Source organism: Lacerta agilis, chromosome 17, assembly GCF_009819535.1.
Source record: "Lacerta agilis isolate rLacAgi1 chromosome 17, rLacAgi1.pri, whole genome shotgun sequence".
In the NCBI taxonomy this organism is placed as follows: domain Eukaryota; kingdom Metazoa; phylum Chordata; class Lepidosauria; order Squamata; family Lacertidae; genus Lacerta; species Lacerta agilis.
Window position 1 is genome coordinate 18,172,466 of NC_046328.1, and position 27,515 is coordinate 18,199,980.

Genomic DNA, 27,515 nt, shown 5'->3' on the forward strand with positions numbered 1-27,515 from the left:
AAGACGTACATACTTTAGAATTGTTAAATATATAAATAAAAGTGAATAAAGTTTAGAGTTTTGCATGGGAGCACTTGCTGACCCACTTCCTACTTTTTTAACTGCCCCAGTTTCAGCTGGAGATATGTGCTGCTACGTCTTCCTTTTTTCCTTATCACTGGTTTGGGCAGGTTGGTGGTGGCAGCGGCACAGAGCCTAGTTTGCCTTTGAAAGCAAGTTGACCTCTTGAGGGTTTTACTGGTATGAGATGCCCCTCCTCCTGTTGCTTATTCTTCTTCCTGTTCCTAGGCAAGAGCAACCAAAAAACCTTTCAAAACCTTCTCGTGTGTGTATATATATGTGCACACAGTGTTGTACCAAATGGTGCCATGCATGTGCTATGAGACACTGGTGTACTACATGACTACATCCCTCCTTGCTCACACAAGAAGAGAACACTGCATCACCAATTGGGTATTCTGCTTGAGGTATGATCACTACCTCAGTGGCAGGTAGTAGGTAAGATCTACAGCATTAAATGACTTTTCCTGAGCTCCCAGCTTACCATATAAATCTCCCAGTTTACCATATAAATCTGCTACAAATTTATTTCTCCTTACTCCCTTTCAGCAGCCCAGCCAAGTATCCCACAATAAAACTAGAGCTCTTCCTAGCACTTTTCGTTCATCTGGTCTGTTTTGGCAAAAATCTTGCAAGTGGTAGAGACTTGATATGAACATTTGGCCTGTAGTTTTTTGTCTGTGTAGTAAGGCTACTTGGAGCCGCCACTCCCTGGATTCCTTTGTGGTTCATTAGGAGCAGCTAACAGCCACCTGGCTGGATAAACTGGCTTTCCACATAATTAACTCCATAGATGTTCTTCTGAAACCAGCAACAACTTTTGGGGTTGTAGCCCAAGTGCTTGCAAATTGGGAAAGTGCCTAGGGTTCAAATGGGGTCACTTTGGTTTGCAGCAGTTATATGGGCAAAGACAGAGACTTCAGAACTTACTAGTTGGGATGCGCGTGCCTGTGTGTGTGTGTGTGCGCACACACACACACACACACACACACACACAGCTTTGGAACCTATATAATTTAGCCCTGTTAATGTCTTTATGTGTGTTTCTTGACAAGTGTACATGAAATGTAACTGGGAGCTAAGCAGGTGTCCCATGGAGGAGCCACATTCCAAACTTTTTGACACACTGCTGTGCTGCCTCTTCTCAAAAGCACTCAGTATTCTATTTATGCCCCTTCTGAAGATCAAACAAGAGCCCCACTGTTGGACCAGGTCAAAGGTCCATTAGTCCAGCATCCTATTTCCAACAGTAGACAACCAGATGCCTCTGAGAAGCCCACCAGCAAGCCTTCACTCACTGTTTCGGAGCTGGTATTGAGGCATGGCACCTTTGAACTTGGAGGGTGCATGCAAACCACCACGACTAGTTGCCACTGATAGCCTTATCCTCCATGAATTTATCTAATCCTCTTTAAAAGCCATTTAAGCTTTAGTGGCCATATAATGTCTGGTGGTAAGTATCAAGTTCCTTTCCAAGCAATTTCTAAAGCAACCATTTTCCATATGCAGAGAACTTGACACACTCTGAAAGCAATCCTCAATGCCACTGTCCTTGCAGGTCAGGTTTGGTTTGTATTCCATAATGAGCTAGAAGTTGATTTTGCTGAGTGGTCATAACTTCCCTGTATGTCATTATAGTAGAGGCACAAAGAATAACTTGGGGATCTGTTCAACTGTGACTTGCAGCCATTGATTGCATCCAGCCTTGCACTCATACACTCCTTTCCATATCTTCATGGCTGTTAAAAGTTAATAACTGAAAAGAGTTGAATGCACACGCTTGAATGCAGGGTATTGTGACAAGGGCTGTTTCTTTCTCAGCTTTTACTTTTATTAACTGCAGTCTTTGCCAGCTTATTTCAGGGTAAGCAATACCATTTTTATTGTATCAGAACTGTCTCTGTCCCCACTAACTTCTTTATTCCAGGATAGTGCATGGCATCTTGTCTGCCTTCCTTCTTACAGTCTTCCTTTCAGAACTGGATGTTTGTCGTAAACCAGGGAAGTATCCAGAGAAGCTGCTCCAGTGCTATAAGACCCAGCTTTGTCTTCACTGTCCACAGGGCACATGTCTTGGTGACACCATCTGTAAGAGTTGCCGCAAAATCCTTTGTGTACAACTGATTTACCGTATTTTTCACTCCATAGGACGCTCCAGACCATAGGGCGCACCTCGTTTTAAGACGAGGAAACAAGAAAAAAAATATTTTTCTGGTTTTCCTCCTCTAAAACCCATGTATTTTTTGAGAATCAGCTCAAAGTTTTGCAGCTTTTTTTGCAAAGGAAAAAGCCCTGCTTTTTTGAGGATCAGTTCAGATTTTTGAGGATCAGCTCAGATTTATGCAGCTTTTGCAAAGGGGGAAGAGCATTGCTTACAATCCAGTAAGCACCAGTACAAACCAGTACAGACCAGTAAGCACCAGTACAAACCAGTACGCACCAGCAAGTAATAGGAAGCAAGAGGAAAGTGAACCAGTACAAACCAGTAAGCACCAGTACAGACCAGTAAGCACCAGCAAGTAATAGAAAGCAAGAGGAAAGCAAACCAGTACAAACCAGTAAGCACCAGTAGGTAATAGGAAGCAAGAAGAAAGCAAACCAGTAAGCACCAGCAAGTAACAGAAAGCAAGAGGAAAAGTTACTGAAAGCCCCAAATGGCTAAAAAACTCAATTTCCCAGGATTCTCAGCCCTCGCAAAGGAACTACTGTGCAAGGGGCCTGGGCGGGGCAGGAAGGAAGCTTATCTCCCTCCCCATCTCTTGCAAGCAGGTTCCTTTCAACACTCTCTTTCCCTCTTGTCAGCCTTTAGCTCTTTCTAAAACAGAAAAAGCAGGATCTGCCTTTCGCCCCTGGGCAATTTGGCTCCAGGGACCATGCATTCGCTCCATAAGACATTTCCCCTTACTTTTTAGGAGGAAAAAAGTGAGTCTTATGGAGCAAAAAATACGGTAAACTGGAAATCTGGTTTTAAACTTTAAACCCATCAATGATTCTCCTAGTGCATTAAGCAGAGGTGGTGAACCCTTGGCCCTCCAGGTGTTGCTGAGCTACATCTTCCATCAACCTCAGTCAGCGTGGCCAATCATCCAGGCTGGTGGGCGTTCTAGTTCAACAACCTATGGCAGGCCATAGGTTTCCCACCTGGCTAAAAGTTTGCAAGAAACTGCCCTGATGTACCGGTATGTTGGAAACTAAATACCATATCTTTGCCATAAGCATCAACATATAATATTTATACAGTGGTGCCCCGCTAGACGAAAATAATTCGTTCTGCGAAAATTTTCGTCTAGCGGGTTTTTCGTCTAGCGAAGCGGCAATGACAGCCGCGCTTTCGCTAGACGAAAAAGAAGACGAAAAATTTTCGTCTTGCGAGGCAGCCTTCCGCTAGACGAATGCCTTCGTCTAGCAAGTTTTTCGTCTTGCGAGGCATTCGTCTAGCGGGGCACCACTGTATTTATATTTAGTGAAGAGATTTGAGACCATCTGTTCTGCCACCCATGCTCTGGAGCCTAATGATCACAAGGCACGTGTGGCCCCTTTAGAAAACCAAATAGTACAGTGCAGCCTACTGGATAGATTTGACTGACCACTCTGAAATGCTTATGTGAGAGTTGACCGCCTTCCCACCAATATCACACAGCTCTGTCCTCTCATTATGTTCCTCTCTTCCTTCCCTATGTGCATACAGCCTGGCTCTCTTGAGCCGCATGAGAGGTTGTCCAATCTAAACTGCTCCTTTTCAGCCTTGACAACTGCACTGACTTTCAGGATTCCAGGATTGCCTCCCTTTCTTAAGCAGTTAAAAATATGAATATGTCTCTGCCATCTCAGAAATGGCTTTGGAGGATGGACTAAGCTTATTTAATACCTCTGAGCAGAATAGATGTCTGTGGCTGATGCATTCGGCCTGGCAGCATATTCCAGCAGGAGAACTCCTATGTAAAGCAAATATATAGGTGGTTAACATTACTGAACCATCGTCCAAGTAACATTATTCTGCTACAGCAGGGAGGGGAAACCTCAGGTTCCGGGGTCAAATATTGTCCTCAAGCACCTCTTAACTTGGCCCTTAAGACACTCCCTAGACCCATCCCTCACCACCCTTCTGTCACATCCTATCCTGGAGTATTCCCTTGAACTCTAATAATGCTGCTTGCTGGAGGACAGGGGTGCATAGAAGCTACTCTATTGTAAAAGGTAACATTTACATTTATTTCACCACCACTTTTGGTTTTGGCCTTACTTATCAGAGGTCTGAAGTCCCTAAAAGGTTTCCCTGAATGGTATGCAACTCCCTAACTGAAAAAAGTTCCCCATGCCTGTGCCAGAGAGATCTGCCAGTCAGATGTGAGTCATTCTGGCCCATGGTGGGCCTTTGTGGCTTTTGGCCTGTTCTGTTAATACCCCCCCACCCCCGTATACACCTTATGCCACTAAAGTAACAGCAGTCCAAAGATCTAGTGCCATCTCTTTCCCACCCCTGCCCACGGAATATTACCCCTGCCTGGTCTTTGCTCAAATTAATTCCAGAGGCAAATGCTGAAAAATGGGATTTAAACTGGAAGGTAATGAAGATAACGTTGCCTGAGGAAGTAGTCAATAGATCAGGTAGTCACAGGTGGTGGAACAGATAATGGCAGTGATTGGGAGCAACAAGGAAAGGTGACCTGGCCATTGGTTTCTCTGAAATTACACTGACCACTGGCAACCTGCTTGCTTAGAACTGTAGTTCACACAGACAGGAGATTGTGCATCCATCATCTTCTTAAGAATTCTGAGAAACATTCTTAGGATCAATCACCTCAATGAAAATGAACTATTGCAGCATGATGTGCTGGCTTTCCAATAAATTCCTTTCTGTGCTGGAACTTAAATATTTTTGATATCCATTGATTTGGTGCTACCCTCTTGTGTAGTGCTATGTGACATATGTTGTTAGTTGTACTGAGGGAGCCAGACTCTCCTTTGTATCGGGATCTAGAACACAGTTTGTGCCTGTCAAAAATCCTCTTTTGATTGTCATGGTATTGGAAAAAGCTGTTTTTCAATTATGGATTTCTTCTCCCTATCCCAAAGTAAATTTATTGCCTCTTTTACATTAAGACATTTTACACCTGCGTGAGATGAGTCACTTGCTATGTGGCTGTGCATCCAGTCAAAAAAATGCTACTTTTTAATCACTGGTCATAGACTCGCAGTGCAGAGTTGGGTTGGAAGATCACCCAGAAACGCACGGGGATCATAAGCTTCAGCCTACTGCAATGAATTCTACATCATTCTGTAGTAAGCTGGCAAAGTGATTATTTAACAGCATTTTTCATTACCTCCATAGATCCGTGCCAGAGCATAGGCAAAGTCTCTTGCAGACAGCTGCATCCCGACTTCCCCCTGTAAGCTTATTTTCTTAGTGAACTGTCTGAGTTTGTGGAGAGCATTTTGCACTATTTGCACAGAAAGTTCCAGTTCAGAGATGCTAAGCGCCACCTTCAACCTGGCCTGCAAGGAAATCAGTCATACGGTAATCAGTGTTTCTTGAAACAGCCAGTACTGCTGTCCAATCTAAACCATCTTTTCAGCTGTTAGCAAATCTTTACATTTTTCCCAGACAACTATGTTGATCTGAACAAGAAACAGCTTTGGGGTACCTTAAAGGATTTACATTTGTTAGTATGACATAAACTTTCAAGAACTTGAGTCCACTTCATCACATGCGTAAGTGTTATCACATTCTGCAATGTGGAGGGGGGGGAGTCTGTAGTCCTCCAGCTATTGTTAGACTACACCTATCATTCCTGAATAGTGCCCATGCCAGCTAGCTGATGGAGACTCCAAATCCCATGTTGCAGCTTCCCAACCACATCTGGAGGGCCATGTCCCCCTCCCTTGCTGTAGAGTAAACACACATGATGTTAGATGGAATGAAATACAAAAATACAGCTGGGATCAAATACGTTAAACCCTGAGTCAGAGCTTTCCAAACTGTGACATGTTAGTGTGCCGGCTGCAGTGTATAAGTGCAGCTGGTATAACCTTCCATTTGACAGCATGGCTAAGAATCAAGCCGTCTATGCTGGATGCTATTGTCACCTCTTAATAGTGGCCTTCTCCTCAACCTGTTGCCCTTTGCATTTTGGACTACAACTTCTGTTAGCCCCAGCCAGCATGATGGTTAAAAGCATAGTGATTTCTTAAGTGCTTTGGCCTCTAATACACACACACTTCTATTCACAAACTCTAGAAAACAAGCTTTCGTCTTTATATTAAAGATATTTGAGTTTTGTCTCTTTGAAAACTGCTCTAGTGTGCAGCACAGACAAAATGCTGCAATCTCTTCATCACAGCTGAGGGCACAGGAATGGATGTGGCTTATGCACTCCTTTCCACCTCTTCTGCAATCTTAACAGTGGTTTACTGCAGCCTTCCCCAACTTGGTGCCCTCCAGATGGATTCAGCCCCAAACTAGGCTATGTTCAATGTGTTGGTTTTGGTGTATAAAACCCTATAGACCTTGGGACCACGGTACCTGAACGTTCATCTCACCCCCTATATACCCAGTCAATGATTGTGCTCTGGAGGTGAGGGCCTTCTGCAGATGCCATCTTAGCAAGAGGTTCATTCCACATACTGTAAGAATCAGGCCTTCAGGGTCCGGCCCCTGCCCTTTGGAATCTGCTCCCTTTGAACATTAGGTGCCACCTCTGTTGCCTTTTAAGTGGATATATTTCCCAGTCTGCATCTGTACTGAAATGGCTTTTAAGATATTTGATTGTTTCATTGCTTGCTTGCTGCCCTGAGCTCCTTTGGGTGGAAGGATAGAATATAAATTTAATGAAATTACACACACATTCCATCAGCCCCTGCCAGCACAACTCTGTTGGCCATAGCTGTTGGGAATTGCAGTCAAAACCATTTGGAAGGCCCCAGGTTGGAAAGTAGGTATAGTTTAGGATTACATTGGTAGCAGTGACATTAACAGTAATGTGTCCTTGTTGAGGAATGCTCACCTGGGCAGTAGAGAAAAATGCATCCAGCACTTTTCCTTGGCTCTTAACTAGGGAGCGCAGAACATCCAGAGAGAGGATATTGGTTGTTCCTTCCCAGATAGTTAGCACCTGTCAGGGAGTCAGAGAAAAGTGGGACAGCAAACAAAATTAAAAGGGAAGCCAAAATCTAAGACGTTGGGAAAAAGTTGACATGTTAGACTAGTAATGGATGGAAGAGTAAGAACAACTACATGTCACTCCAGATGAAACATTGCTCCTGAAATCTCTGCAATATATCACTCTCTGCCAATCTGTCACTCTCCAGATGTTTTGGACTACAACTCCCACCAGCTCCAGCATTCTATGGCTGTGCTGGATGGGACTGCTAAGAATTGTAGTCCAAAACAACTGGAGGGCTCCAAGCTGACAAAGACCGAAGGAAATAATAGTAGAAAGCTGATAAACAAATTGCCCTTCCTTGTCACAAAATACACTGGGCAGCAAGGAATTAAGAGTTGGAGAATGGGTAGCAGAGGATGCTGAGCTCTTTCCCGACAGCTGTTTTCTACCTCTGTGATGTTCCCACCCATAATATATTAACAAGCAGTGGAATAGTATGGGGGGGCCGCAGAGCAGCAGGCACATGATATTTAGGGGGAATGAGCCTCACAGGGATCCCTATCCCACCATGCCAGCTGCTGGGGGTCTCTCAGCCCTGGAGCCTGGCCTGGCCTGACTGCTGTGTCCCCCTCCCCCTTGCTGAATGTCTACCTGGCCAGAGTCAGAGTGGAGTGGGGATTTGCCAGCCAAAGGCCCTGTCGGCCAGACAGGCTTCTTCCTGCATGGGTGGGCAGCGGCGTAGCCCCAATTGGTTCAGGTGGCCAGGGCTGAGCTAGCGCACAGGCTCCGTGAACCCTCCATGCCCCATGTGCGCACTGCCCTCCAACTAATATTTTTGAATGCTCCTCCCAAATATAGCCTCTGTTTGTGTTTGCATTACTATTCCTCCATAGTGCTCTTTGTAGCTGAGAACTGGTCCATCTTCCACAATCTGCCGGCTTTGTTCATTTGTTACAGCAGACGGAGGGTTGGGGCATCCTAGGAGACTTATATCAGCTTACTATAAATATTAATCTTTGAAGAAATAACATTGGCACTGAGGGATTGTATCTAACTCATGATTAACACCTGCCGTTAAATTTGAGTCCCTGGTATTTGAAGCTGCTCTTTCTAAGACATTCTGTATCAACAGCTGGTGCATTCTTAATCCTGGAGAAACAGATAGAGAGAGTACATTTTTGAACTGCAGAACATTTACCTGGAAGAAGCGTGAAAATAGCTAATTCTATTGTGAGCTTAGAATGCCATGACAAGCGATGTCTAAGCTCCTGAAGACTCCAAACAATGGAGCCACCACCAACATTCTGAAGCCAGTTTTTGTCCCCTGCTGTACCTCAACAACACTGCTGTAGGATATAGGCTGCTGAAAGAAGGAGAGGCTGAGAAAAATGCCCTTTTTGCAGGGGGTGGGTGTGTGGCTTAATACCTGGGCATCCCGTAAAGCTCCTGCCAGGCCTGTATCTTCCATGTAGCCCTGTCCTCCAAAACACTCCAGCCCTTCTGAGATAACAGCAACAGCCTGCAACAAAGACATGTGGTATGTGCACATTCCCATTATCCTTGAACACCTGGAGATCTGCCCAACTCTGACAACTTCATACACACATAGAGTGCCTTACAGACGTGTCAGCAAACTGGGGTGTGGGGAGGTGAAATGTGGCACATTTGCAATATCCCACTTTGCACTGGATATATATACATATTGATACCAAAGAATTGTAAATCACAAGGAACATGCTGTAGCTGCAACCATGCAACCATGTAATGATTGATTCCATTCACCTGCAGTTGTATTTAAGGCTTGAAGCAAGTTTGTTCATCAAGCAGTGCCTGTGAATAGTTTCCTCTTTTGTGCTGTTTTGTCTGATTAGGTAAGGCATAGCAAGTTACTTGTGATTTACAATTCTTTTGTATTAATATACATTGTAATTTGAGTATTGTTTGCATCATACAGCCTTGAACTGATGAAGCTTTGTGGCGAAACCTGTTGCAAATCTGGAGCTTTGATCTGCCCTTTTACATTTATCAGCCAGTTTGTGGTGCTTTAGCTGGGAAACAGTGATAAACCTGTATAGTATCTGGGGATGAGAAAGGCTTGTTGAAAAAGAGGATCAAGGCTAAGGGACCACCCTAGGGCAGAAGCCCATCCAGGAAAACATCTGAGTAGCTATCATTCCAATATCTTTATAATAGTTCTATTTCTTGAATACGCTTACCCTGGCAGGGTGTTACCATTTCACAACCACTTGGCCATTAAACAATTACCAACTTTAGTTCTTTTCTTTCCTTTCCTCTTCTCCCCCACAATTAGCATCCGGCTCCTCTGTTAATCCTCCCTTTTTGCTTCAGAGCCCAATATGTAACTAAACCATGAAACCAAATTCTAGGCCTTGAAACACTACTTGTTTCCCAGTGTAAAGTTTGGCAACAGGCGTCAGCAGCCGAAGCATGTGCTGGTCTTGCTCAGTGTCTTTCTTGGTTTCTTCCAGTCCAAGCAATCTCCCCATCTCCATCATCAGCAGGAATGCTCCTCGTGCTTGCACCTGCAGGAACAAGACAGCCTGGGATCATGTGGAGGAGCACACAAGGTTCTTACAACAAGTAAGACTAGGCTGGAGAAACAAGGATGTCATATTGGGCAAGGGCTGTAGCTGAGTGGCAGAACACCGGGTTGGCATACAGAAAGTCCCAGGTTCAATCCTTGGCATATCCAGGTAGGGCTGGAAGTGTTCCCTGCCTGAAACACTGGAAAGCCAGTGCCAGTTATTGTAGACAATAATGAACTAGATGGGAAATGATGTCTTACTCAGTATAAGGCAGCTTCCTATGTCTTAAGGATTTTAGCTTAGTGGTAGAGCATTTGCCTAGCATGCATAAGGTCCCAGGTTTGATGCCAGACATATCCAGGTAGGGCTGCCTGAAATCCTGGTTCAGTGCCAAATATATCCAGGTTCCCTGCCTGAAATCCTGGAGAGCCACTGCCACCACCTCTGGTCACTTCTTTTTGCACTCCCACTGGTAAGCCCCCACCACACCTCCAGACAGAGAAAAACCACAGACATGTTGCTTTTCTAAGGGAGCTGCTGGATCCAACAGAATTTATCTGAGGTCTGAAAAGCACATGGAGCTGAAAGAGGCTGTGAGAAAGAACCTCACTCTTCCAACTTCCTCCTTCGGCTCTATGTGCTTTTCAAGGGAGAAAGAGGAAACCACCTTCACCTCATGACCAAGAGGAACCTGAACGTGGTGGGGAGTCTCATATGCTTCGTAGGTTGCAGGGGAAGACTTCAAGGGTCAAGGTCAAACAAAACCAGCACCTCCAAATCCTCACCTCCATTCGAGCCAAAGTCTGCATGTGCAAAGGGTGAGCCTTCAGGGGTTTTCCAAAGGCTTCCCTCTTGGTGGCATAATCCCTTGCCAGGGTGATCACTCTGGAGACGGAAGGCAATTTTTAGCTAATTAAATGCACTTGACTATTTTTCCTGCTCTTGCTCTCGTATCATGCTGTAATTATGCTTTAGATGCATCACTTTGTTGCTCACATACTACAAACACCCTACCCCCTAGATAGCTCTGATTCACAACAGAAAGTCAGGGATTATTCTTGTCAGCTGGCAAGCCCATTGGGAGATCACTCAAATCTGGCTTCAGAAAGTGGCAGAATTTGGAGCAAGGCCTCTCCAGATGACCTTAGTGCCCAAAAAAGGTCACATGTGAGAAGACACGCCCCAAGGTCACAAAGGCCACAGCTCTTGAGAGGAGTGATTAACCCGTGGCCCTCCAGATGTTGCTGGACTACAACTTGCACCAGCACCAGCCAGCATGGCCAAGGGTCAGAAATGATGGGAGCTGTAGTCTAGCAACATCTGGAGGGCCTCAGGTTCCTCGCTCTAGCTCATTGTAGAATTCTGATTGAGGTAGCTAATTGTAGCTCACAAGCAGTGGTTTTATTTGAGAGACAGTAACATGGAAGTTACCATCTGCACCATACACTGCAAGTGCATGATTCTCCCAAAGGAATCATGGGAACTGTCGTTTACTACCACAATTTGGAAACCAGGACTTTCTTAACAGCATTTTCACAGCCAACCTCATCTTACTTTAATGCTTATTCAGACAGCAGCATGATTCAAAGAGCCATAACTAAGCCCAAGGGCCCTGTTGATCTTAGGGAAGGGGACATGAATTACCTTCTCATGGCCGAAACAGCATAAATGACATTGTGGATCCTAGTGATAGTCAGCATGTTTGCAATGGAAGCCACACCCCGGCCCTCTGCAGAAATCTGGAAGCATGAAGCAGAGAAAGCCAGAATGCGGTTAATTGACATAGTCTGGGGTGCAATTAAGTAAAAAGGAAATCTATTTGTTTTCTCTCATGTTCTCCCTGGGACATAAAAGCCTATAATAACTTTTCTGCCTGCCCGTAACTCCTAAGTAGAGCAGTGGAGCTCTGCGCAAATTCCTCAGTCACGAAATACATACACACAGCATAGTTGCATAGATACATATCTAGCCTTTTTCTTTTTGCTCACCTTGAGTGACTTGGCTCCATTTAGGAGGAGCTCTGCAGTTGGCAGTTGCCTTGTTCCCAGCTTGTCTTTCAGCCGTTGTATCTCAATCCCATTCAGCTTCCCTTCCTCATCGCGCATCTTCAGGTAGAACAGAGACAGACCTTTGGAGCCCTGCAGCCGAGAATGCAAAGGTGAGAAACACTGACTGGTAACAAGGAGAATGGAGCTAGAATAAATTCATTGTGCAATGGGAAACCTCCAGTCTGTGAACCAAATTAGGCCATGCAAGCGTTCTCTTTGGCCTGTGAAGCTGTTTTCTGCAAACAAAGTCCACCTGATCCTCAACTGACATCATGTGTGAAATAACTATGTGGCAGGTAAAGACATGGCTGTAAGGGAACAATCAGGATCCTTAAAGTGTACTACTCGGGATAGTTTCTTGGCAAACAAGGTTTGCTGTCAGTGCTGATCAGCTGTTCGGTGATCCTGCAGGGATTGGCTGTGCTACAGAGTTCTCAAGTGAGAGCTTCTTAGTGCAGCTGGTTCCTGCCCAAAGTGGGTCATGCTATAAGCGCTGATCAGCTGATTAACACAGCAAGGCCCAATCATGTGATGTCAGGTGAGTGGCTGTTAAGTGGCCCCAACGCCTGTCAAAATAGCCAGTGGCCAGTGAAGGGCCCTGTTTCTCACCCCAATTCCACATTACTGATTACTGCTTGTGAGCTGGTCCTTCAGTTTCCCCAGCTAGGAATCTGACCTGCTGTATTTGTCCATCAGCAGTCATGCTCCTTGCCAGTGTCAAAGTTATATCTGAATCGGTGGCTGAAGTAAACCATTTCAAGCCATGGAGACTGTAGCTGCCATCAGGGAGTTCCAGGGCAACTGTCTCTGTGCCACTAGCTGCAAGAAAAGAACACCCAGTCTTAGCTGCTGCTGATCTTCACAAATAACCAGCACCGGCTTCAAGCTGAAGAAAAAGCAACATTATCATTCAGCAGTGTACGAAAAAAGAAGCTGGCACCTCAGTAACTTTGGGAAAAGGCCATGGCACCTGCTTCATATGCAGGATCAAACCCCCACATTTCTAGGTAGGGCTGGCAAAGACCCCTGCCCGAAACCCTGGACAAAAGCTGCCGGTCCGTGTACATAATACTGTCTCTGTATAAGTCAGCTTCCTATGTTTCTAAAGTGAAACTTAAGCAATAGGAAAACATAAGCAACTACAATGTTTGCAATCCATAGGATTGGCTATATCCTACCCACCAGCAATGTTGCCGTGATGATTACTATGGGCCTGGCCTATGTGACATGATAAGAATAAGAATAATTTATTATTTATACCCTGCCCATCTGGCTGGGCTTCCCCAGATGCCTGCGGATAGATCTGAGTTCAAGTTTCACAGAATCACATGAGAAAGCATTAGAAACTATTCACATAGTCATGGTGGTGCTATGAATTAATTGAATTTTTAAACTGTGAGACTGAGTATTATCTTTCTTATTACCAGGTTGGTAAACTGTTTTTCATTTGTTCGTTTTCCTTTTCCATTAGAAATGTGGATGCAGTTAAAAGCATGGAATGGAAGAGGCATTGGGGTGGTGGGAGAAGAGAAATGTTAATAGTGCATTTAACAGCAGATAGGTATATAGATATTTATTATTTAGGCCATTGGCCCATCACGCACGATTTTTCAAACAACATATATATACTTAGCCTTTCTATTTAGAATTTCAAGAGGACTTTAATGTAACAGACTAAGCAGTAAATTTACAACATAAAACACCACCCCCTATTTAAAAATTATAAAAACATCAATTAAGGTATCACATAATTACATCCTGAGTCATGATTTAAAAGGAATGTCCAATCCGCCCAGAAGTCCATTTTTCTTCTTTTGGGATAGGATGGTGATCAGAAATCTGGCAACCGTAAGTGATCTTGGAGGGTCTTCATCATTCAGTAGGTATCTCAGTTTGGCTTCATTCGAGTCATCGGCAATTGCCTTTAAATATGTAGCAAGAAACTTACTCCTGGACGATGAGTGAAGAGCACAATCAAAGATTATGTGATACAACGATTATGGTGCTCCGCAATTACAGTCACATATGAGCGATATGTGTCCATTGGACAATCTATTTCCCAACACGTTGGATGGGAAGGTGTTAAATCTTGCCTTTATAAAGGCATATCTATGAGCTGAGGAAGTTAAGGAATTCAAGTAGTTTGGGAGTTTTGGGGGGGGGGGTAGTAAACCAAGGTTTAGAGGTGAACAGGTACCATTACCCAACACCATTTTCTGCTGCAAGTCCATCTCCTCTAATCTACACTTTACTGTTCTTTTAGCAGGAACTATATCCTGCTCCATTGCCATGATTTTCAGTTGTAATGTTTTTACCCATGGGCTCTGAAAATCATCCCTCCACATACATTGTTTCAAATACAGGTTTGGGAGATTGTGCCATAGTGATAACCAGTGGCAAAGAATAAACTTCCACAGGGCATTTTCTAGGGATATGGTGTTAAGTTCCATGCGTATCGCAGTATTACTTACACAGTTGGGTAATTTCAGTAACCTTCTTAGAAATTGATTTTGAATAACCTCTAGGTAAGATAGGTTAACAAAAGTCCCCCAAATTGAGATGGCATAAGCAATTGTCGGAATCACCTTGGCCTTGAACACTTTCAGCGCTGATGGAATGTGAAGGGCCCCATCGGTGAAAAAGAATCGCAAAATTGCCCAGGAAATAGCTTTGGCTCTGTTTGCAAGATAAGCTACATGGGCCTTCCACCCCAGATTGTGTTGCAACAAGACTCCCAAATATTGAAATCTGTAAACTTGTTCAATGGCCCTCCCATCAATTCTCCAGTTATAAAGTTTCCGGCTCTTCGAAAAAATTAGAATCTTTGATTTTACATAGTTAATTGTGAGAGAGTTTGCATTGCAGTATGAACCAAAAATTTTTAAAGCCCTCCTGAGACCTACTCTGGAAAAGGATAGGATGACTGCGTCATCCGCATATAGTAATAAAAGGCAGCGGTAAAGTGGTAAGCGGGGTGCATGAATCCTTACTTGAGCCTCTATTAGGGGAGTCCTCATGTCACTTACGAACAAATTAAACAGGGGTGGAGCCAGTATGCAACCCTGTCAGACTCCTCTATTAATGGGAATTGGATTAGTAAGGTCACCCTCCAGGGTGAGTCTCACCCTGGCCACTGAGTTCTCATGGAGCTTAATTATTAACCAAAGGAGCCTTCTGTCAATGCCCCAGCGGGCAAGTTTTCCCCAGAGGATTCTCCTGGGGATACTATCGAATGCTGCCTTTAGGTCAATAAAAGCTGCACAGAGATGGCCATCCTTTGGGGTGGAGTACTTCCGGGCAAGATGATGTAAAATTAGGATATGGTTAGTTGTTGCCTGTTTTGGACGAAATCCAGCTAGTTCGGGCCCAATCAATTTTTCCTCATCGGCCCATTGGGTAAGTTTGTTCAGCAAAAAGCGGGCATACAGTTTCCCCACTATTGAGAGCAAACTGATATTTCTGTAGTTCCCAGGGTCATCTGGAGAGCCCTTTTTGTGGATTGGGATGATAATGGCATCCTTCCATGCTCCCGGAATCATTCCTGAATTATTGACAGCATCGAAGATGGTCGCCAAGGCTTTAGTCCACCAGTCCGCATTATATTTTATAGCTTCTGCCAGAATCAGGGCCGGCCCAGGCGCTTTCCCCGTTTTAAGTTTAACGATCAAGTCGTAGATGTCTTTCGGATTGGTGGGTGGCCAGAGGGGTAGCTGATCTTGAAATTCGTCTCTTGTATTGGCATTACAATCAGTTGAGGCAAAGTAATTTTTTAAGTAAGATTCCCAAACCAGGGCGGAAATAATAGTTAAAGGGTATCTTTTAGTTCTTTTGTTTACCAGAAGCCAGAATTGTCTGGAATTCCGGAGAGATGAGGCTTCTATGATTGCCCGCCATTGGTTTACTTGCCATTCCTGTCTAGCTTTCTTTTGAATTTTCTTGTAGGCCAATTTTGCTTGGAAATATTCTTTTGGAAGGACCGTTGCCCCAGCAGCTTTATACTCTTTGTAGATGTTACCAAGAAGTTGTCTAGCTTGTTTGCAACCACTATTGAACCACAGTGCGCCTATCTTCCTTTGAGTTCGGTTTATTTTATGTGTCGGGACAGAGAAAAAAGACGTTAGATCTTTTGACAGATTCAAGAATCGTCTTAAAACTTGGTCGTAATCATTAGAGTCCACAATTAAGCCTGAATATATTTGTTTTAACTCTTGTTGAAAATATAATGAGTATTTTTGGGCCTGAAATTCGGACCATTTTGTACCCTTGATTTGCAGTGCCGAATTTGTTATCATGTGTGTTGGATGCCTATCTCCATCTGGGGACCAATCTATGGTCATTTTGGCAACCAACAGTAGGTGGTCGCTCAGATGGATATTTTCAACTTTAAAATAGGAAAATTTAGAAAATACGTCGTGAGATACTAAAATATAGTCCAGGACACTATTTGCAAAAGAGCTTATGTATGAAAACTCACCCGGAACATCTGGCGGACAGTTCCCGTTTAGAATCACTAGATTTAAACGTAGTACTAATTGGTAGAGAAGAGTTCCTGCTTCGTTTACCCTTTTGTCTTTAGAAAATCTTTGAGTATGAAGGGCAAGGTCACTAATAAAGTCTGGGGTAATCCACCATTTGGCTTTGATTAAAGACTCCCAGTTTGTTGCAATGTGAGCATTGAAGTCCCCTCCTATAACATTGGGTGCGTTGGGGTATTTGGAGTAACAAAGAATGAGGTGTTCCTCCAAAATTTCCCATTTCTTGTATAATTCTGCAGTGTTTCCTCCAGGAGGAAGATAGACATTTGTTATAACGAGTTCAAAAAAAATTCCCGTGATCAGGGCTGTGATTGCATAGGTGGAGGTATTTACAAGAGTGAGTTTTGCCTGTATTTTCAGAGAAATTGCTATAACTAATCCTCCACTAGGCCGGCCTCCTTTAGTAGACGGGCATGCAGGTAATGATATAACTTCAAAACCATTGATATCTACTCTCCCCTCTTCCCATGTTTCTTGTAAAAGAATTACTTGAAGTAGATTTATTAATTTTAAAAAGTCCGGGTCGAATTTTTTCCTGCTCCAACCTGCTATGTTCCATCTTAAAAATGAGAACGGGAGGTGCTTTAGGTGTAGTTTGGATAGTCAAAATGGAGAGGGGGGGAACGCTGATCTTGTTGAGTTGTCAGATTTGAAAAAGTCAGTAATTTTCCTTTGACTAGTAATTGGTGACTTGTCTCCCTTTGACACAGATGGACCTCGTGAGTTATTTCTGATTATTCTCTGGTCGCCTGTTCCTTTAGGGGTAGCATCCTGGTTTGGTCTAATCCCGTCCCTGAGGTCCCTTATTTTACCAGTGAGCTTATCACCTAGGGGTGCAGAGATTAAGCCAATACAAGTTTTAGGTTTTATTAAATTTTCCTTCTGAGGGTATGCAATCTTATTTATACAGCCCAAGGGATCTTCGGTCCAGTCCATATCAATAACCGATGGAACTTCTAGATCATCAGCTAAGGATTCCCCGTCTGCCAAAGATGACTCAAGGTCAGGCATTGAGGATTGTGTTGAAATGTTATTTACGTTTTGTTGTTCTTTAGTAGATGCATCCATCCCGCCTGGAATCGGATGATCTGGTTCCAAATTCACTAACAAGGGAGGAGGGGCAATTGTCTGTGTCGTTACCTTAGATTTTGTGGACCTATTTTGGGGCTGTGGGCTAAATTGGAGAAGGTCCACTGGACCATCAGTGCCCCTATTTGTTTGAATTGTTTTGTTTCCTAATTTACTTTTGGCCTGGAACATCTTCGGCTGTTCCTGTGGAGTGGCTTTTGCAGTCTTCCTTTTAGTCGATACAGGGGAGGATTCTAATTCTGGCATGGATAAATGAGTTGAGAAGGAATTTAAAACCTGCAGGGAGATTATATCATCATCCTTCGGTGTAGCAGATAGGGGGTTTGAGTTGATGTTTAGCAAGGCTGGAGAGGCGGAATCCTTCTGAGGAACAACCTTTGTTTCAGATTCTGTTAAAAACAACGGATCTTGCATGGAAGCTTTTGTTTTTGGAGCTGGAGTGAACTGTAGTAAGTCGTCCATTCCATCTGATGATTCAGGGCAGAGTTTTCTAATTCGTCCTTTGTATCTTCCATCCCTTGTCGGATATGTAGAAGTTGGAGTTTGAGCGCTTCAAGTTTTAAAATTGTCTCTGACTGTTCCAAAGGTGAAAGATCTTCAAATAAGGCAATAAATCTACTTTCATCAAGGGAGGGTTGCTGATTTTTATCATCACGTGGCGGATCTACGGTTGTTCGGGGAGGAGTCAGTTCCGGCTGTACACGATGGCATGTGGGCTCCGCCCTAGACGGCTGAACATCATCTCTCAATGTGGCTAGAGTTCTTGTTTATATGGTGCAGCTTCCATGCAGCTATTCAGAAGGGGTAAAATCAAATTGTCCACAAAAACCCTTGTTTCAGAAATGTTAGCCATGGATAAGATCGTTTTCCGACTAACAATGGCCATCTAAAAGACCTCTTCCCATGCCTCAACAGACCATGAGGCTGATGGTATAACATTATCTAGCTGTGACACTACTGATTTCTTAAGGCATTTTGTACTGCACTCTGTGTCAAACTTCCCACTTTGGGGCACACTTACCAACATCGGAGCCCCCTCTGCGTTCAGTCATCCACTGGCCAGAAGTCCAGAATTTGGCAGGGTCACGTGATGTCAAGTGGATAAAAACTTCTTCGAGGGGCTTGGGGATCCCCAAGGACTGTTGGGAATTGCAGGAAACAGACAGGAGAAAGAAAAACAAACAGGATTTCCTCTCCTGGTTCCTTCCACAGCAGCCCAAAGCTCCTTTGTCCTGTCATTTGTTGCTCCTCCCTCTTTATTCCTCTGCATGCATTGGGAGACCAGGTGGGAGGAGAGCTGGTCTCAGCAGGAGGGGAATTCCCTGGATTCTTCAGCAGCCTGCCTCATTTCTGTCTCCTGGCCCCATTCCTCTGACACCTCTGAGTCTCAGCCTCCCTCTGCCACAGCCTCTTCCGGTTCACTAAACCCTGTTGCTTATTCAGCTTTCGACACCTTCCTCTGACCCTCCACAAATGCCCTAGCTCTGAGCCTTCTTTGCCTGGTGGTTCCCTTGCTGGTGCCTCCCACCACTCCTCTGCATCCAACCAGTCCATGACAGTCTGGCTAGGGCTGGGTGAAGAACTGCAAAGTCAGGCAAGGGAGCTTCCCCACAGAGATTGTTATGTATTGAAGTTCTCACCCTCGGCCACTAGGGGTATTGTGTATATAGTTGTTACTGTTGCATGTTACTGAGGACTATATAAGCAGGCTGGCTCAGCACTTCAGTTCAGTTCTGTTCCAGCCTGAGAATAATGAGAGCTGCTTGGAGAATCACTGTGTCGTCTGCTATGTCCACCCACTATTTAATAGAGATCTTACACCAATAACTCCAAATAGTCAGGCTTAGATTTCAGTGATGCCCTGTGCAAGGCCAAAATTTGGCACCCCTTCCCCCAGCCTCTTGCCTTGCATTCTGCTCTATTCATTGTGGTGCCCTGTAGGCTCAGAACCCAGTGTGGTGGAACCAGTTGCGCTGCCAAAGATCTGCCTCTGAGATAATGACCTCAAGGTTTTTCAGCAGAGCTGAATCTAAGCAGAGCCCTGATGCCACATATGCACCAGTTTTGCTAACTCCCAATCTGACTTTATTAGGGAAGGCCTTGGGGAACTGAGGAATATGTTTTATATAGAGCCAGACCATTAGCCTAGCTCAGCATTAGTCTTCTAAATATAGTGTGGGTAGGAGTTTTGTTTTTTGGTAAGGGAAATCTATGGGTAAGGTGTTTCACTTTGGTAGCAGCAGCCCAGAAATGAACCTCCGACTTAGTCTAATTCAGAGCAATACAATATAGTGATCTACCTGCTGAGCACTGACGTGTGATCTCACCTCTATTACTTTTGCTGCTCCATCAGTCATCGCCAGAGGAGCTGAAAAAGTACCAGAAGAAGTTGCGAAAAGGTACAGTTTGGCAATCTGATGAATGCGGCTGTGGAAGGAGAAACAAAGGCTTGCTGAATTTAGAAATGCCAAGGGGAAAATATATTTGTTCTAGGGAGATGTCAGCTGGAATATAACTACACAAGAACACAAGAAGAGCTTGGCTAAAGGCCTATCAGGTTCAAGCACTCTGTTTTCACAGTGGCCAACCAGATGCCTCAATGGGAAGCTCACAAGCAGGACATGAGTACAAGAGCAGTCTTCCCACTTCCAATTCTCAGCAAATGGTGTTCAGAGTAGGGACATTTCATTTTGAATGGCACTGGAGGTATATGGATGTGTTCACCGTCCTGAAGTGTGGCCAACTGAGTCTGCAGGTGTCAACTAAATCTCTACCTCCAGTTAGAGTATCTCCTCTCATAAGCCTCAGCAATCAGCCCCTCCTCAGCCGAGATCTCCTTCATCCTCTTCCAGGCTGGGCAGGTGATAATTTCATCCACACGCCGCCCCCAGGCATCGAACTGCTTGAGTTGTGGAGGGTTTAACTCACACTCGCGTCCCAGGAGATCAATTTCATCCTTCACTCGAGTCCCAAACTGTTCAAGGTCCAAACTTACATCAGCAAACACCTGCAAAGCAAAAGAATGTGGGGAGATGGACTAGTATTTATGTGTGTAGGTATGTATGCACAACTAAACTAAACTGAACTAAACTGAACTAAACTGAACTAAACTGAACTAAACTAAAACAAAACATCACAGCAAGCAGAACATGAAACAAAGTATCAGGCTCCTTGTTTGACCTCACCTCTCTGGTACTGATCCCTTCAAACTGGGTACTGTATTAATGTACTGCTGCTATTTGAAATGTGCTTATGCTATAAAGAATGAACCCAGCTGCCTGTACTTTTGGACTTTCCTCAGGGACATGGCTTGGGAGACTGTCTTGCACTTTAAAAAATTACTACTAAATACAGTGGTACCTTGGGTTACAGATGCTTCAGGTTACAGACGCTTCAGGTTACAGACTCCGCTAACCCAGGAATAGTACCTTGGGTTAAGAACTTTGCTTCAGGATGAGAACAGAAATCGTGCTCTGGCGGCGCAGCGGCAGCAGGAGGCCCCATTAGCTAAAGTGGTACCTCAGATTAAGAACGGTTTCAGGTTAAGAACAGACCTCCAGAACAAATTGAGTTGTTTACCCAAGGTACTACTGTAAGTGCACATATATAATGACCCATACATAGCTCACCTTTCAGCTGCTTCAACTAGCAAGTTTTCTTCTCCTTAACTGCTCCTTCCTACTCCTTAGATATTTAACCTGTTGCTGTTGTTGCAAAAATTCAATCTCTTTAATTTTTTCCTGTCTCCCCGAGTACCACTCCTTCTTAATAGCATTCTCTTTCAATATACAATGTCCTCTTATAACAGCTTTGAAAGCGTCCCACACTACCGGGATCTCGGCTGAGCCATTATTCTCTTTAAAGTACCAGTCAATTTGATTTCTGCTATATTCCCTATCAATCTCTTTTGCCATTATTAGATTATTATACCGCCATCTCCTACTTTTCCCATCTTCTTCCAGCCCCAGCTCCACAAATAGTGGAGCATGGTCTGATATCCATATTCCCATAGTATTGGCCGTTTTAAGACTAATTTCATTCCCATCTTTAATTAACACGTAATCGATATAAGAAAAACTCTTGTGTCTGTTGGGGAAAAAAGTAGGTTTAGTGCTGGGATTACCCATCTCAAACACATCCTTTAATCCCCATTTAGATAATCTAAATGTGCTATCGTTTTTTATATTCCAGTTAAAATCTGCTGTAACGATAACTTCCCCTTCAGCGTAAAGCTGCAGTTTATTCAAGATTTTCTTTATAAATTTTTTCTGTCTTGTGTTTGGACTATATATATTAGCTATTGTAAAGATTTTTTGTGACACTTTGATTTTTAAGAATATAAATCTACCATCATTATCTTTTTTCCGGCTCAGAACCTCTGGCCTGAGATTTGCATTACATAGTATAGCGACCCCTCTAGCCTTGTTCGTCGCTTTTGATTCTTCTATTAAGCCCCATTGCTGAGAGCATAACAAAGGTCTATTATTTGCTTTAGCTCTATGTGTCTCCTGAAGGCATAATATATCCGCTTTCATCTTCTTTGCCAATGTCAGTACCCTATATCTTTTAATATTTGAGGCCAACCCGTTAACATTAAGCGATAAAACCTTTAAAGATCTATCCATTGTCCCGACTACTATTTATTTTTTGAACCCTTCTGTGTACATATTTTGTATATTACATCCCTGGGAAGTTCGGAGCCTCCTCGTGGTGTAAACAAACGATGCACTCTCTCGATTTCATATTGCTCAATTACAATTCCTTGTTCTTTAAGCCATTCAAACATCCCCTTTTCCAGGTCCTTCTTTCCAATGTCCTCAGAAATGCCAGAGAACTTCAAATTCCTTCTATGCTGTCTATCATTCATTTGCGAAATTCTTTTTGTCAAAGTTTCTATTTTATTTGCATTTCCTTCTGCTACCTCTTTTGCATGCTGTGCTATTTTCGTAACTTTTTCTAATGTAGCAGTCATTCTTCTCATTTCTGCTTTCAGTTCTTGCATATCAGCACGTACATTTATCTCCGAACGCTGGATCATCTCCCCCAGCTCCTTAATAGACTTGGCCATCTTGTTAAGGCCTTCTCAAGTCTTTGCCAAATAGGTGAATTTACAACCGTTTTAAACTCTGACTCACCCCAGTCCAGGACTTAGACGTGAACACAGTTCTCGGTGAGTTGTCTCTGCTATCAGTTTGCCATAAATTATTTGTTTTTCAGGCTTTTAATTCAGTGAGTTCCAGGAGCGATACGGGTGAGCGTCTACCCACGCCGACGCATGCACAGTCTCCCTTTCTTGTTTTAAGAAAGTTAAAACAGGAGTTGGATGAGTTGGATATAGTTGCGGTGTGGAAGAGAGATAATATGATCAAAAACGATTTTCAGAGAACCTCAATAGGATCATATAAGAGACTTGCAAACTATTTAAAGAAAAGAAGGGACAAACAGAGGGTGAAGGCCATTAAGACCAGAAGGAAAACACTCACACAAGAGAAAGAAATAAGGAAGAATTTGCAGAATTCTATCAATCTTTATATACAGAAGAAAATAAAAATATCAGTAGGGAAAGCTTAGGGTTTAAAATTGAAGAAAGTGATAGATTGAGACTGAAGGAGGAAATCTCTCTGGAAGAAATAGAGAATGTAGGTAAATCATTTAAGAGTAAGAAATCACCAGGATTAGATGGAATTACTGCAGACTTTTATAAAGAAACAATTCATATCCTGGGCGCAGAACTAAAAAAAGTATTTAATAATATCCTAGAAGGGGGGAAAGCCCCAGATACTTGGAAACTAGCGGAAATAGTAGTGATTGAAAAACCACAAAAGGACCCTACAGAGGTGGGGGTCATACAGACCAATCAGTCTATTAAATCAAGACTATAAGATATTTACAAAGATCCTGGCAAGACGATTGGAAAAGGTACTACCTAAAATAATTAAGGAAGATCAATATGGATTTGTTAAGGGAAGATACATAGGCCATCCTATAAGAAACGTATTAAACGTACTAACAAGCAGGGTAAAAGGTAAACTGGTGGTTTTAAAATTGGATGTGTATAAGGCCTCTGACACGATTAGACATAAGTTCTTATGGAACATCATGCGGGAGGTAGGATTAGGAGAAAACTTTGTGGAAGCAATCCGAGAAGTGTATAGAGAAGGGAAGGCTGTGGTCAGAGTGAACGAGGGGGTTTCAGATCAATTCAATATACAAAGAGGAGTTAAACAAGGATGCTCACTCTCACCGCTACTATTTGTGTTGGGTATGGAGTATTTGGCAGACAGGATACGAAATTCAGTAAGGATAAAAGGATATAAGAAAGGAAAGGAGGAAATCAAGTTGAACATGTATGCAGATGATATCCTATTATTATTTACAAACCCCCTTGAGGGCGTAAGAGAACTTATGATAATCCTGAAGGACTTTAAAGAGGAGTCAGGATTGGGAGTAAATTTGGAAAAGTCGGAAATTCTGTTTTGGGACGTAAATAAAGAGGAGAAGAAGGAAATTGCAAAAATGACAAGGATGGATATTAACAAGAAAAAAATTAAATATTTGGGGGTAAATATCATTAAAAATATTGCTAGGATTCCAGATGTAAACTACAAAGAAGCATGGAGGAAGATCAAGAAGGATATAAAATCATGGAAAAATAAGAATTTATCTATTCTAGGTAGGATCAGAGCAGTTAAAATGTTTCTGGTACCGAAATTATTATATTTATTTCAAGTAATTCCACTACCCATTAGGAAAATATGGTTTAAAACATGGAATAAGGTATTTAAAAATTGGATTTTTGGAAGCAAAAGAGTTAGAACCCCAGACATAGTAAATTACTCACCGCAAGAAGAGATGGGATGGGGAATACCGAACTTAGAATTTTATTATGAAACGTTCCAACTGAAAAATTTAATAGATATTGGATATAAGGATAGGACTAAATGGATTAGGCTGGAAAATGAAATAAATGAAGGCATAGGAAGAGAGGGGATATTTATTAGAGATATTAACATGGCTTGTAAGAAGTCAACAGGACCAAGGAAAACTGCGCTAGGAATCTGGAAGAAATGGAATACGAAATGGATGCCAACTCTCTCAAGATGGATGCCGTTAAAATATATGCAGGAGAGTCAGGGGGAATCTGGCTGGTGGAGGAGATTGAAGGATCGGGGATTTGTTAGATTGGGGAATATGTATGATGAAGAAGGGAGTTTAATTAAAAAAAATGGTTTTTGGGAAAAAATAGGAAAACAATATTGGTTGAAAGTGGAAGGACTGTATGATTTGATAAAAACAAAAAAAGCAGAGGAGATGATGGGGACAAAAATGAAAATAGATATGGTGCTAAACAAAAGACAAATAATGGAGAAAGGGATAGCAGGTATGTTATATAAATTGATGGTAAACAATAAAGAAAGAATGATAAGGATAATCCAAATTAAATGGGAGCAGGAAGGGATGATACACCAAAATACAGTCCAAGAATTGATGAAAAATATAAACAATATCAAAATAGAAAAGTTTAAAGAACTAAGTAGATTTTTTTTATTAAAATGGTATAGAACTCCGGCACAAATGGCGTATATAGTGAAAGGGTTTAGTCCCAAATGTTGGCATTGTGGTCAGGAAAAAGGATTTTATTCCCACATGTGGTGGGAATGCAGTCTGGTTAAGGAATATTGGCAAAAGATTACAAAGGTAATTTCTGGATTATTTCAAATAAATATAGAAGTGAATAGGGATTTATTATTTTCGGGAATACTGGGAAATAACAAAGTAAAAAGTAATATGCAAGAGTTGTATAAGATCATGATTCTAGCCGGAATGGCAGTTATTGCACTGGGATGGAAAGAAAAGGCTAAATGAGAAATGGGAAAATGGAATGATTATGTTTTTGAATACGTACAATCTGAAATATTTGTACAGATAGCGGCAGAGGATAGTTGGGAAAATAAATGCCAAAGAATTATAAATAAATGGGCAATTTACAGGAACTGGATAGAAAGGGGTGAAGCCAACCCAAACATACAAGCTAGAATGAACAGACTGTGTACATGGTTAAAGATCTGAAGAAAGAAGTTCTGTCCAGAGGGGAGGGGAGGGGGAGGGGGGGAATCTCCTAAAAAGCTTGGTTGTTTACTCAGGTATATTGGAGATGTTTGAGAGCGCTACTTTGTTCAGTGGCTGTTTTAAAGGACGCATTCGAAATGTATTAACTGTATTCTGAGCTTTGTACATATCTTACTGTATTTTGATTTTTTTTTAATGTAAATCAGCTGCAGATTTTTGTTAAGCGGTATATCCATCTTCTGAATAAATAGTTTAAAAAAACTAGCAAGTTTTCTTTTTATCTGTGGAAAGCAGGTTGGGAACAGGGCAAAGCATAACTTTTAAGCATGGAACAAACACCCATTTGGCTTTTAAATCAGTAAAGGGCAAAATACTTTGCTGTAGCTCAGGGGAAGAGCATCTGCTTTGTAGACAAATGGTCCCTAGTTCAATTCCCAATGGCGGCTCCAGGTAGGGCTGGGAAAGGTTGCCTGTCCAAACCCCTGGAGAGCTGTTGCCAGTCAAATATAGACAATACTGAGCTAGACAAGCCAATTGGTTTCATTCAGTGGAAGGCACCTTCCTATGTAGGGTCAATTAACACAGCTGAGAGAACAGAACCTTTAGCAACGTGCAAAAGATAGTGGTGGCTTGTGCAGTGGTCCTTGGTATAGGAATAGGAATTTTACTAACCTGTCTCTATTTTCCATATGTGAAATATTGGAGGGTATTCAAGGACAGCTTTGGAATTCAGTGTAGGCTGCTACATTTGGATGAATGGGTTGCTGCCCTCAGAGTCTCAGTCTGCCCTCACCTGCCTGCCTCCTCCTTACAAACTGTCCAGGGATTAGGTCCATCTGGATGCCCTTCTTCTTCTTCTTCTTCTTCTTCTTCTTCTTCTTCTTCTTCGTGTCACAGTTGCTCCTTGTAGAACTCAGCAGGGAGGAGGATGGGGACAAACTGCCTTCCACTCTCCCTGCCTTCCACTCTACCAGTCTCAAAGGGAACCAGCCACCACCAGTTTGGATACTACTCTTGACATCCTATATGCAAAGGATTTAATGTAGTTGCTTTTGTTTAAATCAGATCCATGTAAATTGTCTGTGCAAATGAGCTGTGATTCTTGCATTGTAGGGGGTTGGATGAGATTACCCTTGAAGTCTCTTCTAATTCTACAATTCTAGGAGTCTCTAGATGTCACAGAACATTGTGTGTGTGCTCGCACATGCATTAAATATATAATATCTGTGTGTCTATATATATAATATGATATATAAAATACAGACCTCAGTGGGTAGCTGTGATTTCAAGTAATCCTGAAGAAAAGCATCTTCCAGGTATGGATTTCCAATCCTTGGCTGTTCTTGACAAAAGACCCCAATTTGTTTCCTGGCAAAAAGCTCCCATGGGTGTGGTGAGGAACATTTTTGATCCATGGGCTCCGCTTGCTGATTCCAGCCTTTGGAAAATGCCATTTGCCTCTTGCCCCAAGCTTTGCACTTTTGATTCCCTGCTTGCTCTAAACTTTGCAACCAAACTTTGCAGTTTGACAGCTTCAGCTTGCAAGGCGTTCACATTGCCAAAACCAACCAACCAACCAAAAGCCAGAAAGCAAACTAAAAGCGGTCGAAGAAAGATTGTACAGCACCGGGTGTGTTTGTTTTGCCTTGCGCCACCACCATCCTTCCAACAACACAATTCAAAACTGAAACCTGCCTGAGGGTGTGGCAATGGCCCAAAGGGCAATAATGAATGTGATAATATGAACCCCTATAAATCCTTCAATATGCTTCTATAGAAATGTTATGGTAACCTGTTGCTTTAAGGAACTGATGATTTGGCAAAGAAGCCTTCCTCATTGGGAAAGAACAAGCAAATATGTCAATCACAAAGATTCAATTCATAAGCTAGAACATAACTTGATACATGCCTACATGTAACACTGGTTCCCATTATGTGTACTAACAAAATTGAGCAGATCTCTTGTCTCCAAGTTTTATTGGCGTAGCTCAGAAGATAGGCCATTTTGGCCAATGCAACAAGGGGAGCGTCGGAGTTGACCGTTGAATTTAGGCGGGAAGCGGG

At 42.8% G+C, this 27,515-nt stretch overlaps 1 protein-coding gene across 2 annotated transcripts; it reads right to left on the reverse strand.

Annotated features, from left to right (window-relative positions):
* Positions 1–1,942: 1,942 nt before the first annotated feature.
* Positions 1,943–26,991, reverse strand: LOC117039208 (acyl-CoA dehydrogenase family member 11-like). Of its 2 annotated transcripts, XM_033136291.1 has the most exons (14): positions 26,717–26,991; positions 20,156–20,388; positions 19,709–19,808; positions 18,403–18,520; positions 12,434–12,576; positions 11,698–11,847; positions 11,354–11,448; positions 10,495–10,594; positions 9,566–9,706; positions 8,590–8,682; positions 7,065–7,172; positions 5,385–5,556; positions 3,929–3,995; positions 1,943–2,146 (listed from the first exon to the last, which is right to left on the reverse strand). In XM_033136291.1, exons 1-14 carry the CDS (start codon positions 26,903–26,905, stop codon positions 2,020–2,022), a joined length of 1,836 nt encoding a protein of 611 aa, XP_032992182.1. In that variant the 5' UTR covers positions 26,906–26,991; the 3' UTR covers positions 1,943–2,019. The 2 variants fall into 2 exon arrangements, with proteins under 2 accessions (XP_032992182.1, XP_032992183.1); XM_033136292.1 differs by lacking the exon at positions 8,590–8,682 and having other exon boundaries at positions 26,717–26,990.
* Positions 26,992–27,515: the final 524 nt, after the last annotated feature.

Bases quoted from the DNA above. Each gene is read 5' to 3' on its own strand.
- LOC117039208 (XM_033136291.1), bottom strand. From the start codon at position 26,905: ATGGCATTTTCCAAAGGCTGGAATCAGCAAGCGGAGCCCATGGATCAA. The intron at 20,389-26,716 runs GTCTGTATTTTA...TTTGCTTTGCAG, and splicing joins AATCACAGCTACCCACTGAG to GTGTTTGCTGATGTAAGTTT. The intron at 18,521-19,708 runs GTGAGATCACAC...AATTCCCAACAG, and splicing joins GAGCAGCAAAAGTAATAGAG to TCCTTGGGGATCCCCAAGCC.